We start from the raw sequence: 12,287 nt of genomic DNA on the forward strand, positions 1-12,287 counted from the left end.
CTGCTACAGAGACAGATATTTGCCTCAGGAGTTGGTGGAGGGCAAAAAAGAGCTAAAAGGAGGGTGATTATTGGACTTAGATTAATCAGATGCACAGAGACAGGACTTTATATGAATGCTAATGAGTCAGTGCCTGCTGGATGCATAAAAAAGGCAACAATTCTCATATGCTGGCATACTCACCAACTTTACGAGGTGTATGAGAGTGTTTACTTCTTTTGTTCTGTGCGATAAAACCACTGAAATGTTTATCAGTGTTAAATATACTATAGCAGCAGCACGGCTAGAGAAAAGTCATATAGTCAGCAAGTTAGTGAGGAAAGGAAGCTTTATTTCTGAGGTCAGCTTCTAATTTGTAAGATAAAAAAAGTTATATAGTCTAACCTTAAATTTCAACATATACTGATAAATTAAGCCTTCATAGAGACATGTCATGTTATTCATCACATGTGTACTAGTAGTAAAATGTAGTATGACCATCATCTGAAGTGCACCACTCTCCTTAATACACATGCATTTGTGGACGGATCATGTGAGTAATTGGAGGGGATGGAGTAATTATAGTCGTGTATTCAATTGAATTCACACAATTTGGTGCGAGATGATATTGTGTGTCTTTACAAAGCTGCTGCTGGCCCATTAAATGCAGGGAAGCTTTTCATTAAGCTGCATTCTATACTCTATAGATATTACAATGGCTGATGTGTGAATGAACACACCATAGAAAACATGAGCAGAGGAGGGGAGATGAATTATAAATAAATAAAATATATTTAAAAAAAAAAAGGGAGCACTAGCAATAACACTATATTTTCTAACACCAAACAAAGAGACCGGCGGCCGCCTGTTCATTAAACCTGAACTTGAACTTGACATTCAGCGAGCCGCTAATGCACTGTGGCGACAGCACTCTTTCGATTCGAGTCCGTCGGTCCCGCAGAGCTGCTCGGTGGCCGACGGTCGGAGCGTGTTCCTACTGTGCAGCTCCCACGTGTAAATGGAACCGTAGCTGCATGAATATGAAGGAGAGCCTTGCTGAGAAAGCACATAGAGGCCTGTTTGACTTTTCCTAGAATCGTAAAGGTGAAACAAATGTGCGTTGGTAGAGGACTAAGCATCCACCAGGTTTAAACATCTCAAGGCCTGTTTCAACATGTTTTTCTTCTAATAGTTTGAAACACGGACAACTTTATTAAACAAACCCTCCAGTCGTGATTAGGTCGGTTCGACACCAGGTGAGAAACGGGAGGGGGCGTGAAGCATACAGGCAGCAGTAACGTCATGTGACGGAAGCGCAGCCGCTCGACGAGCCTCTCATCACAACGCGCCGCCTGCTGTTGCTTTTTTAAGCCCATCTCTGTTAATTGGTGAGTGCGAACGCGCGAAGCAATGTGTCATCACACGTCGTACCGCAGCATTACATTCAGCTCGCACCTCCTCGACCCCTGTGACACACGCAAACACGCACACACACGCAGACACACGCAGACACGAGCACTTGAACTCTTTCGCAGGTTGCCGGCGCCGAGCTAAGAGATATTGTTTGCTTGTGATGACTTGTGAAATAAGCCTAGGGAGATGAGTTGTGGAAGTAAAGTTTACTTTCTGAGTGACGGAAACTAGACTTTTCTTCAAGCATGAAGAAAAAAAGAACATTCAGATGATGATTTATACATACAGACCTTTAACTCTCAATTAATTGATGCTGGTTAATAGACATCTTGTTAAAGTGTGTTTTAAAACATTATTAGTTAATTATTGTACCTGAATGACTCTCTACATCTGAATTTGCATATTAGTGGAAGAGACAAATAATGAATGACTTCAAACGCCTGCTGTGTAGCCCACGCTAAAGTTAATCACAGATATGGCAGAAATTTGACTTATAGACACAGCAGGGCTATGGATGAAGTAATGAAACTTAAGTATGGGGCCAATTACCTCTGGTTAACCAGCAAGGAGAAGTGAAATATGAATACATTGAACACATTTAGTCCTTGTAAGTTACCATTAATGGTCAATTTGGATCTCAGCAGATGGAAAAAAATCTATAAAATCTTAAATGGAAATGAACATTTATGCCAGAATAAAATATAACCCCATATAATAACAGTGTTCATTCTTACTGCTAAGTGATTGATATCATTAGAATAACAAAACTAGTACTTTTTAACCACCATCATTATCATCATTGCAAACAAAACCGCTGGCATTATGAATGAGAGAGAAAAATGATGGTAAAGTTATATGTTAAACTGGCATTTAATACATATTAAATAGCTAGTACAATACCAAAACCTTTTAGTAAATGGACACATTAAAACATAAGTTTAAAGATTTTTTTTTTATTCTAAAGATTTAAATGTTTTCAGGAGCGCTGGACTCCAGATATCTTATATTATAAATAATTGAAAATATTTTTTATTTTTTACAGATTGGTAATGGTGTGGTATTTCTGACAGATAGAAAACTAGGTACCTAAAATACTATATAGCTAGTTGCTTTGCTATATTAATAACAAGCTAAATAGCAAGCTAGTTACGTAGCTACATAGACAACAAGCTAAATAGCAAGCTAGTTACGTAGCTACATAAATAACAAGCTAAATAGCAAGTTAGTTACATAATTACATAGCTAAAAAGCTAATTAAATAGCTAAAAAGACAGTTAACTAGCTATCTAACTAGCTAGATAGCATTGTGAATTGTGTCAGGGTTGTGAGGCTTTGGTGCTAGGTTGTGTTTCCACTGTATTTTACAAATTAAGATGTTCCAGATATTTAGACAGAAACTGATAATAAAAATGTAATTCTTCTTCAGGTTTCCTCTACGTGCAGGGCACCGCTGGAGCTGACACAAGCTAGTCAGTAACTGGAAAGGGCATCCAGCATGTCAAACCACACTGCATGCACTGGTATATTTTTGAATCTTTCATCTTTGCTGTTTTTCTGCACTGATTAACTGAGTGTTGTATCTGTATTTCTGCCAAATGCTGATAAAATCTGCTGGAACACATTTAGAATCTAACCACTGACTCCAGCTCCCTCTGAAAGGCCTCCTCTCCCCCACACTCTCATCAGAGTTTGGGAGAGAGGAGGCCCATCTTTGCCCATCAAGCATTCTTTATTCTATTTAAAATCATTACCAAACACGTCATACCATCGCTTCTGTATTTCACGTGCTACTACAGCATCCACTTACTAAACCTTTAACACGTTTTAAGGGGATCCACTCGCCCACGAACCGCCTGAGGTTACCTTGGCCTCGATGACGGCCTCGGTGCAGGCCTGCAGCATGGTGAGGTGGTGGGCGAACACGAGGAACTTCAGCTGCTCTGCCTCCAGCATCATCTTAATGTAGTCCTTCACAGCTCCCGCCTGGCCACACACATACACACACACACACAGATACAGAAATAGACACAGATGAAAGAGAGCTACTGAATCCATCACATCACTGGTCGACCACACACAGAGGAATCGGCTAGATCAGTGAAGAAGTCAATTAATCACCCTGGCATCCTTTCTGTGTGATCGATTCCCTATTGAATGTCAAGAATCCGGATTTTAAAAGGAGAGAGCACACAGAGCGACTGGGGGCGCATTTGTCAGCTTGCAGATAGTGAGAGCAAATCAATAACTCACAACTTGGAGATATGATTGGTGTGTGCTGTTTCCTCTTGGATTTCAGTGCTGAATGACAGCAGATACAAGAAAATCGCCTTTTGATCCCCGACCAATCTGATAAATCTCAGAATTTACCAACAAGGGGTATTTTAAAATTTCATCAAAATAGTTTTAATGGTTTTTCAGACTTTCTTAACATCCTAGCAGGATATGAACTTGACTGGGCTGATGCAGTCAGATTTAAATATAGTCACCACATTTTCAGAATTTTTCAAGAAGAATATCAGACTGGTTACTTGTCAAAGTGACAGCTGCAGACCAAAATTACTGCGGGAAGTAAAAGTTCAGTTTCTCAACTATTTCATTCTTCGGGTATTTGCTCAGTTTATTTTTATGTTACACTGTTTTTATTCAAGTTTGGCATTTTTTAACTTTTTTTTAAATTTTTTTACCTGTTAGTGTTATTTTATGTATGAAGTCAAGTGGTAGCAATACTTTTAAAAAAACATCAAAGTCCATATTTAACAGCATCTTGCTTGTTTCTGCTGAAGCCCGCGACCTTGATTGACAGTGTGAAGCTAACAATCTAAAAAAGAGAGCAGCAGGTACCCTGCAGGTATCCGTATCTATCATTTCACCGTGCACTGCTGCCCAGCGATCACACTGTGATGACTGTGGCCCTTTGCCGCTACCTTCTGCAAAGCTGAAGTGGATGTGCTGTACGAGCGTGTCATTGAGCATCCAGGCTCGGCTCATTTCTGAGCCCCGGGCCAAAAAAGCATCCCAGAATAGTACCAACTAGTGAGAAATACTGAGGTTTGATTTGAGTCAAACAGAGCCCTTACTAGACTCTTTTGGAGACATGCCTTTCTCCATGGTGTGAAACCCACCCCTATAATCTGCACACCTCCTGCAACCTGACAACCTCTGCAGCCATCACACCTGCTCTGGTGGGAGAACCTCTGCTTTGCCTTGCTGATAATTAGCTGATGTGCCTGATAATGAATCTCTTCGCCAGGCCTGCTGACCCTATTCTGATCTGGGGGGTCCTCATTACTGACGGCTTGGCTTCGCCGGCTTCCTTCCGCTGAGTTTAATTAGTGCACAAACTTCTCGGCTGTCTGAAGCGGCCCGTTAGCTTGCTTTAAAGTCCAGCATCAGAGCTGTCCTCTCTGGGTAATTGGGAGCAGATGCTTGGCGGGTAAAGCAATAAAAATACCCCAAAGGCATTTGGCAGCTCCGTCGCCAGGCCGACTGGCAGGCAGGCAGGTGCCGTGATACTCGTCAGTGTGACATAGATGTGTGAATCTATCACACCATTCCACCCCTCCTGATGATCCAAAAAAGAAGAAAGGATGCATTTTTTTTGTTTTTTTTTCTGAAGTACAGAAACTGTGTCTGACTCTAAAAACCAATAGAGGAAATGAGACTGAGCTGGGGCGGAGGTTTCAGCTTTGAGGCGGGTGAGTGGGCGGGTGTGGGGGGGCTTTGTAATGAAAGGAGGTCCAGTGTTAGGCTAAACTGAGCAGAAATCCAATCAGCAAACAACGCCAAGCGCAAAAAAAGATCCAAGCTCCGAGGCAGGCTGAGCGGGTAGCGTGTCGATGATTGCATTCGGTGGTTATCTCCGGTCTTCGTTAACCTTCGAGCCGCGCTCCTCATGGCTGAGGGCGTCGGGCTAATTGAGAGGAATGCCAGCCCTCGAACATGGCAGATGACTGGATAGGGATACTATATTAGGTGGAAATGCTTACTCAACTACAAATATAAGAGATTGAGGAGCTGCCCGTTCTCATGACATCAAGATTAGTGAGGCTGTAAACTGCTCAGAGGTTGAAAACTGTATTACTGTATTACAAATGTTTCCACTGAGGAACAAGAGATATGAACGCTTGTTAAATTGTCGACACCGGTTGCTCTGACCCCAACCTTCTTCATACTGTATGCATCCAGCCACCTTCCCACATAGCTTATTTCTCTCTCATTAAAAAAAAAGAAGAGAAAAAGTCACTTCAAACTGAGAGCCGACTGAGTTTCCATAGCAACAACATCACAGAGATGCTATTTTAGTGCGGTGTGTAACTTTGAGATAAGGTGTAATCATGCCAGGCTGGACGCAACTAAATAATACCTCAGTTATAACTCCCTACTTTGTCTAAGTGCTTTCACTGGCGACCATTAGGCTCTGTTACCATGGCAATGCTTTCCCATGAGATCTCACTCAGTGGTCGGCCAAGCGCTCCGAACATGATGCTGTACCATCAATTCACCATTTCAAGAAACATAAAAATTACATTCTCTAACTGTTTATTAAAGCTCTATATACTGACCGGGACGATATATGTGGTTTGATTTTTGAACTGTCGCTTTTCAAAGGTGTTGGAAAGGTTGCTGCTTTACCATCACACACATTTCCATCCATCTAGAAAACGGTGTTGATTTGTTGACTGCATGTGTCATATGGCGCTAATGATGTGATGGTGCCTGTTTTCTCACAGTCAGTTATGTAAAGCTACAAAGGGGGGTTGCTTTAAATGTTTTTAACGCCATAAACTTTTGGAAAGTTGGGTCTCTTGTTTGGACGTGCTACATATTCATTCACCCACCTTGAAATCTTTCCGCCTTGCTACATAAAGGGTGCAGTTCTTTTTACATGGCATCAATTGTTGAAAATGGATGTCAATCACAAGGTGTGGAATTGTCTGAAATGTGATCCTGGGCCAACGCGCGAGACTTAAAGCTCTCTTTTTAATTATTGACTTTAATCCCAAGAACAAGAAAGCTTATTGTCTTGATATGCTTAATCTTAATAGTTTATTTAGCCCACATGAATCCTAATTATTCAGCTTTTGATGCAGTTCATAGTTTGAGAACCAGACCACAGCCTTAAATAAATGTAAAATGTGTCAGTGGCCGAACTGGAACCAAGGCTGCTTTTTATAAGCTGCTGAAATGTTAACATTTTTCCTGCCTGTCTGAGTGACACAACTGAGAGCAGGGCCGGCGCTGAAAGCAGAGCTCAGCTAATGCTGGAGGTTGACTGAGTGCACCCAGTGCATCGAGTACAAATGCTTTTGAAATATCACGCAGTATCTAGATATTAAACTACTGTTATCTTAAGGATAAATCTAGTGATGTTCCATTTTATGTCTTCTTTCTTTGTGAAAGTGTATGTATATATATTTTTTTCTTTTTGTAAAAAACACAAGGCAAATTTCCTAAAACAGATGGGCACTGTAGTTTTTTGCCAACAAGACAAAACAGAGCATCTGTTGGGGACTATTTTCAGCTGCGGATTAATATAGATTTGGTGCTCTAGAGGGTATTAATGGCAACAGGATGGTGTATGCAGGATGTTGGATTTATTTAAAATAAACTACAGTGCCCATGTTTATGGTAATGGCATGGGAATGGAAGGAAGGAATGTGTTTTGGACAACAAAGGAGCTTTATGCCACAGAAAATATCATATATCAGTCTTTGGATTCACGACCAATAGATGTTAGTAGCCTTTGTTCACTGTTAGTTTTGGTCTTTTCTTGGTTGATAAGAAAAAAAATAGAAAGTATCACTAGGCTTACCCTTCAAAGGTATACAGTACAGAATAATGACGTAGACTGGTGTAAAACAAGACATACTCCACCACTACCAGTTACACCATTACCTTGGCAATAGCTGTTTGCTTGTACATTTGTGTGACCAGGCTCATGACCTCAGTGAAGGAGTTGTCCATGGTGGCGACCTCCGACCCCCTTCCCTTCATCAGTCTCTCCCACTTGGCGAAGCTGGCTGAGGCATCCTGCAAAGCAAGGAGAGCACAAAGACAGCAAGACTGCGTTATTTCTTCAGCCACCCTTCTCTCTCTCTCTCTCTCTCTCCCTTGTTCTGACTGTTTTTGAGATATAAAGGGCAAAACAATTAATGGTGCTGCTGGGTGTCCTACTTTCCCTGGAAGAGAAAGAAAGAGGGAGAAAAGAAAAAAAAAGAGAGAGCGCGAGAGATGGAGAATTCCCAAGGATGCCACCCCCTCCGACTGGGCTGCTGTGTTAGGTGGGTCATGAGCGTCTCCCAATTATAGCCAGCTTGTGACAAGCCGGGGTCGAAGATGGAGAAGCAGCCGGGCCGGTACAATAAATCAAAGATGCCTCGCGTGCTCTCAAGGTGATTGGCGAGAAGTATTTAAGGCGGGAAGAAGAGAAGCGGAGAGGATCGCAGTGGGAGAGGCTGCCGGTGAAGAGCAGCATATGCTACCCCCCCCCCCGCTCATAAACAAGACACACAGAGGGGGTGTGCAATTGTTTTGCGGACATGTAGGTTAGCCCTGTTTATCATAAAAACAAGACTCACATGAAACTTAGTCAATTAGCAGCAGGCGTCCCACATTTGTCACTTTTTTCATACATCTTCTAAAGAAAAGTGACAACTAAAGCAGCATGCTGTATCCAATAACTGCAATTTTCATGGAATAACGCCACTGCGCCAATAAGTCTGAGTGTCGAACCCCGTTGACTTTTTAAAAATAGTCTAACTTTGAACCACTTTGTCATTAGAGGTTATTTTGCGCCTATTGTTAGCAACTCTCAGCTGAATCGTGCAATGCCACGGAATATGTAAAAAATTCAACAGGAACGCTTCCTTAAAGCGCCGCATATCAAACGAAGCTAAACTGTGAACCATATGGTAAGCTCCGAGGAGAGGTGGGCCACGCGTGATTAAGCACATACATAGACATAATGGTGTGTGTGTGTGTGGAAAAGGTGGGGGGGAGGTTGCAGAAGGGAAAGAAAAAGGGTGAGAAATAGGAAGAGGAGCCTTATTAATGCACACACACACACACAAACACACAGAGAACGGGAGGGCAAGTTTCACGGCGGCGTTTTTTTTTTCAGGACAACGGAGAGATTTTTTTGGTGAAACATGAAAAGCTTTTGCACCAGTTAGTGAAATAATTAGCATTTCAGCGGATTCAAACCTAGTCGACGTCAAGGACAGTTGAGTGAATAAATAGTATCGCAGGAGCGTTTCCTTTATGTTTCTTCTCAGATGTTTCTCTCAGCAGCACCTGCATAAACACACTTTTCCACTTTCTCTCAATGTGTGTTTTTTTTTTTTTTTTTTTCCTAATTAAAAATGTTACATTCAAACTTCAGGAAAAAAAAACCCAAACTGAATGGCTAAACACTCCATCCTCGATGATATTCACTACACTAACACTGACAAAAGGCCAGGGCTGAAAAACGTAAAGGGCAGGAGGGGCATAAAAAGTGTCTGGCAGAGGAAGATAAAAGCTGTCATTAGGGAGTAAAATGAGATAGGCGACCGAAACCGGTGAGTGGTCCTGCTCCACAGGACACATCATCAGTTAGAGAAACAGAGCGGTACAGGTAACTCCTGCTTCAAAAGACAGTTTGTTTAGGGGGAGGAAAATAATGTCTTTATGTTTTTTGTTAAATTTTTTGTAAGTGCTTGTGGCGACCGCCGCTTTCCCCCCTCAATCTAAAACCTACCCATTTAACTGCAAAGATGAAATGTGTGTGTTATCTTCAGCAGACAAATACCTGAATGCAGATTCATCTCATGAACATAAAAAATCCCCATAAACTGTAAAGCTGAACAGCTGCAGCCAGTCTCGCTTCTTGTTTCCACCAAGACAAATGATCTCTGAGGTTATTACACTTGAAGCTGCTGTTTCAGCCAACTTTAGATATGTGAACAACTATAAGACATGATGTGAACTTTTCCAACACTCCCTACATGTATGTATGGTGGCCTAATTGGTGCCACTATGTAGAAACATTGACCATTTTTACCCCCTAATTAAAGCGTCCCTTAGCATTCAGGGAGATGGGGGATAGAAAACCTCCACGTCATCATTTTTCAGAGCAACTTCCTTATTGTTGTGTCATTCCTAGGATGGCGACTGGATGCATAATTAGCACTGAAAGAGCTCCTCCGGTGTTTTTCCACTCCCTCTGCTGCTGCTGATATGATTCAAAATATAACAAAGGCCTTTTTAGTGGATGATTCTGAGTGTGGATTGTTGTTGGTGCCGGTTTGCTCCCCGTGGGGAAACTATCCCCCTTGAAGCCTTGACATCCGTGACCTCAGCGCAGAGTGTAGAGGAGATGCTCTGACAGGCGCACAGGCCCGGGTCAAAGCAGCATTAGCATTAGCATTCACGTGTGCATTCACACGCATCCAGCGCGGCGTGGGAGGCAGAAACTGCAACCATAACTTTGGGGAGGCTAAAAGAGATGCAAACACCTACCCACGAAACATGACATTTACTCTACAGCGAGATGGAGAGGGAACACACACACACACACGTACAAGCACACGCACATGCATGCATGCACAGAGTATTCAATGCATCTCAGCTTAGGTTAAAGGAAAACATAAAGATATTCAATTTAAAATGATACATCAAATTCTCTCATTTGAGAAGCTGGAAAAGGTCAAATTTGGCTTTTACAAACAATAATGAGCAGGAGATGTTTTTATTTTGATCAATCACTCCTAGTGAGTTGAGAAATGTTCCTACTAGAGATAACAGAATTTAATTTGAGCAAACAGCGTGAATCTATGACTTCACATTAATCAAAATGTGACACTGGAGCGGATATTCGGATCCATAATGGTTATGGACTTGCGGAAACGTATAGTTGTTGTTCTTGTTTATAACGAGCAAAGCGCTGAGAGAAATGAGTCTCTGGCTATCTCACAAGAATCTACCTTGGCGGCCTCCTTGGGCAGGTCGAATGGGATACGCTGGCGCACTTTGGGGGGCAGCTGAGTGAGAACCTCGGCCTTAAGACGACGGATCATGGTCTGGCTCAGCCGCTGGTGCAGCTCCTCCAAGTTGGACGCCCCGCGACAGTCCCACTGCCTGCGGCGCCCGAAGTACCTGAGAGAGAGATAGAGAGAGGGAAAGAGAGAGAGTGAGGGAGAGAGAGAGGCAGAATCTCCAGCTGCTGATGCATTTCTTTTTTTAAACGCACACATTTCTAACCGAGAGCAACCTCCTAAGAAAACATACTTATTTACAGCGATGCCCTGAAGGAGTAGTTAAACACATTTAAGCATTCCCACCTGAGAGCTGCCCGACTCTACAACAGTCTTCCATCGTTTACCGCTGAGCAGCTCTGCTGGAGCAGACGGAGGGGGGTGGGGGGTGGGATTGGTTTTTTGCTTAAGGGCACACTGCTGAGCAGGAAAGTATTTTGTCTAATGGCCACAGCAGCGGGTTCATCCCAAAACTCGCCGGCAACTTTCACAATTTATCCGCCAAAGTGGGTTTTTTAGAATAGAACTGGCCCCTCCACACAAAGGCTGGTTATCTGCCATATTGGCTGGAAGTGTCGACAAACTTAACAAGGCGCTGCCAAAATTTGCTGTTTCACACTTCGGTATTTAAACTTGTAGTTGCTGATTGAAGGGAAACGGATTCACTCCTCCTGAAATTTCTGCCTCATGCGGTTATTTGAACCAAAAAAGTGAATGTACTGTGGGAAATGGCAGCAGCACTATGAAGGGAACAGGATGGAAAGATTTTGCTCATGTGACCCAACCGCGTGCCCCTCTTTGTGTTGATACATTTGTGTGAATGTGTGTGTGTGTGTGTGTGTGTGGCTCAGAATAGTACTCCCATGCCACACTAAGTGCTATTATATACAAAGTGTTATCATTAATGGCGACGGGCCCATCCCCGACCGTGCTGCCGACTTTGATGGACGTCCAAAACAATGCATTTGATGTGTTTGTTCACACATGTAACTGATCGTCGCCGGCAACTGGCAGCCAGTTGGCATTTAACACTTGGCTTCAGTAGCGCTCTGGCTCTGACAACAAACTAACTCGACTCAGCAGCAGCAGAGTCAGGTACTGCCCACCTTATCCCAGCAGACACATGAAAAAAGGAGTGAAAATTAAATGCGGTAAGGTGAGATCGATCCGACACTCTGCCGGTCCGCTTTGCTTCAAATTCGGAGTATATAAATAAAAACGGACCAACAGAAGATAATACACTTAAAAGAAATAGTTTGGCAATTTGAGAAATATATTTATTTGCTTTCTTGAGAGTTAGATGAGAAGATTGAGACCACTCTGATTTCTGTATGCTAAAAAAGAAGCTATAGCCTAGAGACAATTATCTTAGCTTAGCATAACAATTAGAAACAGGAGGACCAGCTGACTCTGTGCAAAAGTTATTTTAAAAAATCAGCTTATTTGCACCTTTAAAGCTCTCTCATTAACACATTATGAGTCATACAAACTACAAGTTGTGGTTTTACATGTGCCACTCTTTCCTGTAGGAGAGCAGTGACTTTCTGGAGTATCTGCTAGTTGCCTGGCAACCTCACAAAAGCTGTGGAAGATCATTGACCTGGCTAAAAGTAACGCTGCGTTCAAAATTGCATAGTATGCGCTACATACTCACTATGTGTACTATTGTTCAACATACTTTTGTGTGAATAAACAGTATGTATCTGGTTGGACACACTGAGCTGTTTTTGTCACATCACTTCCTGAGAGCCTCTTTGCTGGTTGGAGGTGCGTAACCACGGCAACCTGCACCAATCATAGAGTCTGAACTAATTTTAAAAATATATTACGCCTATCAAAGTGGAACCTTACTTAAATTAAAGTATTATTAATAGAGCTGCA

General features: G+C 42.4%; 1 protein-coding gene across 2 annotated transcripts in view; it reads right to left on the minus strand.

The window, feature by feature from the left end:
• zranb3 (zinc finger, RAN-binding domain containing 3) overlaps positions 1-12,287 on the minus strand; it is an 80,572-nt gene that overhangs the window by 48,737 nt on the left and 19,548 nt on the right. For both annotated transcript variants that reach the window (XM_062414428.1, XM_062414427.1), the window contains 3 exons: positions 10,356-10,527; positions 7,288-7,422; positions 3,256-3,375 (listed from right to left, as the gene is read on the minus strand). In XM_062414428.1, coding sequence (XP_062270412.1) covers positions 3,256-3,375; positions 7,288-7,422; positions 10,356-10,527 — 427 coding nt within the window. The remainder of the gene's footprint in view (positions 1-3,255; positions 3,376-7,287; positions 7,423-10,355; positions 10,528-12,287) is intronic.

Source organism: Scomber scombrus, chromosome 24 (genome assembly GCF_963691925.1).
Source record: "Scomber scombrus chromosome 24, fScoSco1.1, whole genome shotgun sequence".
Taxonomy (NCBI): Eukaryota; Metazoa; Chordata; class Actinopteri; order Scombriformes; family Scombridae; genus Scomber; species Scomber scombrus.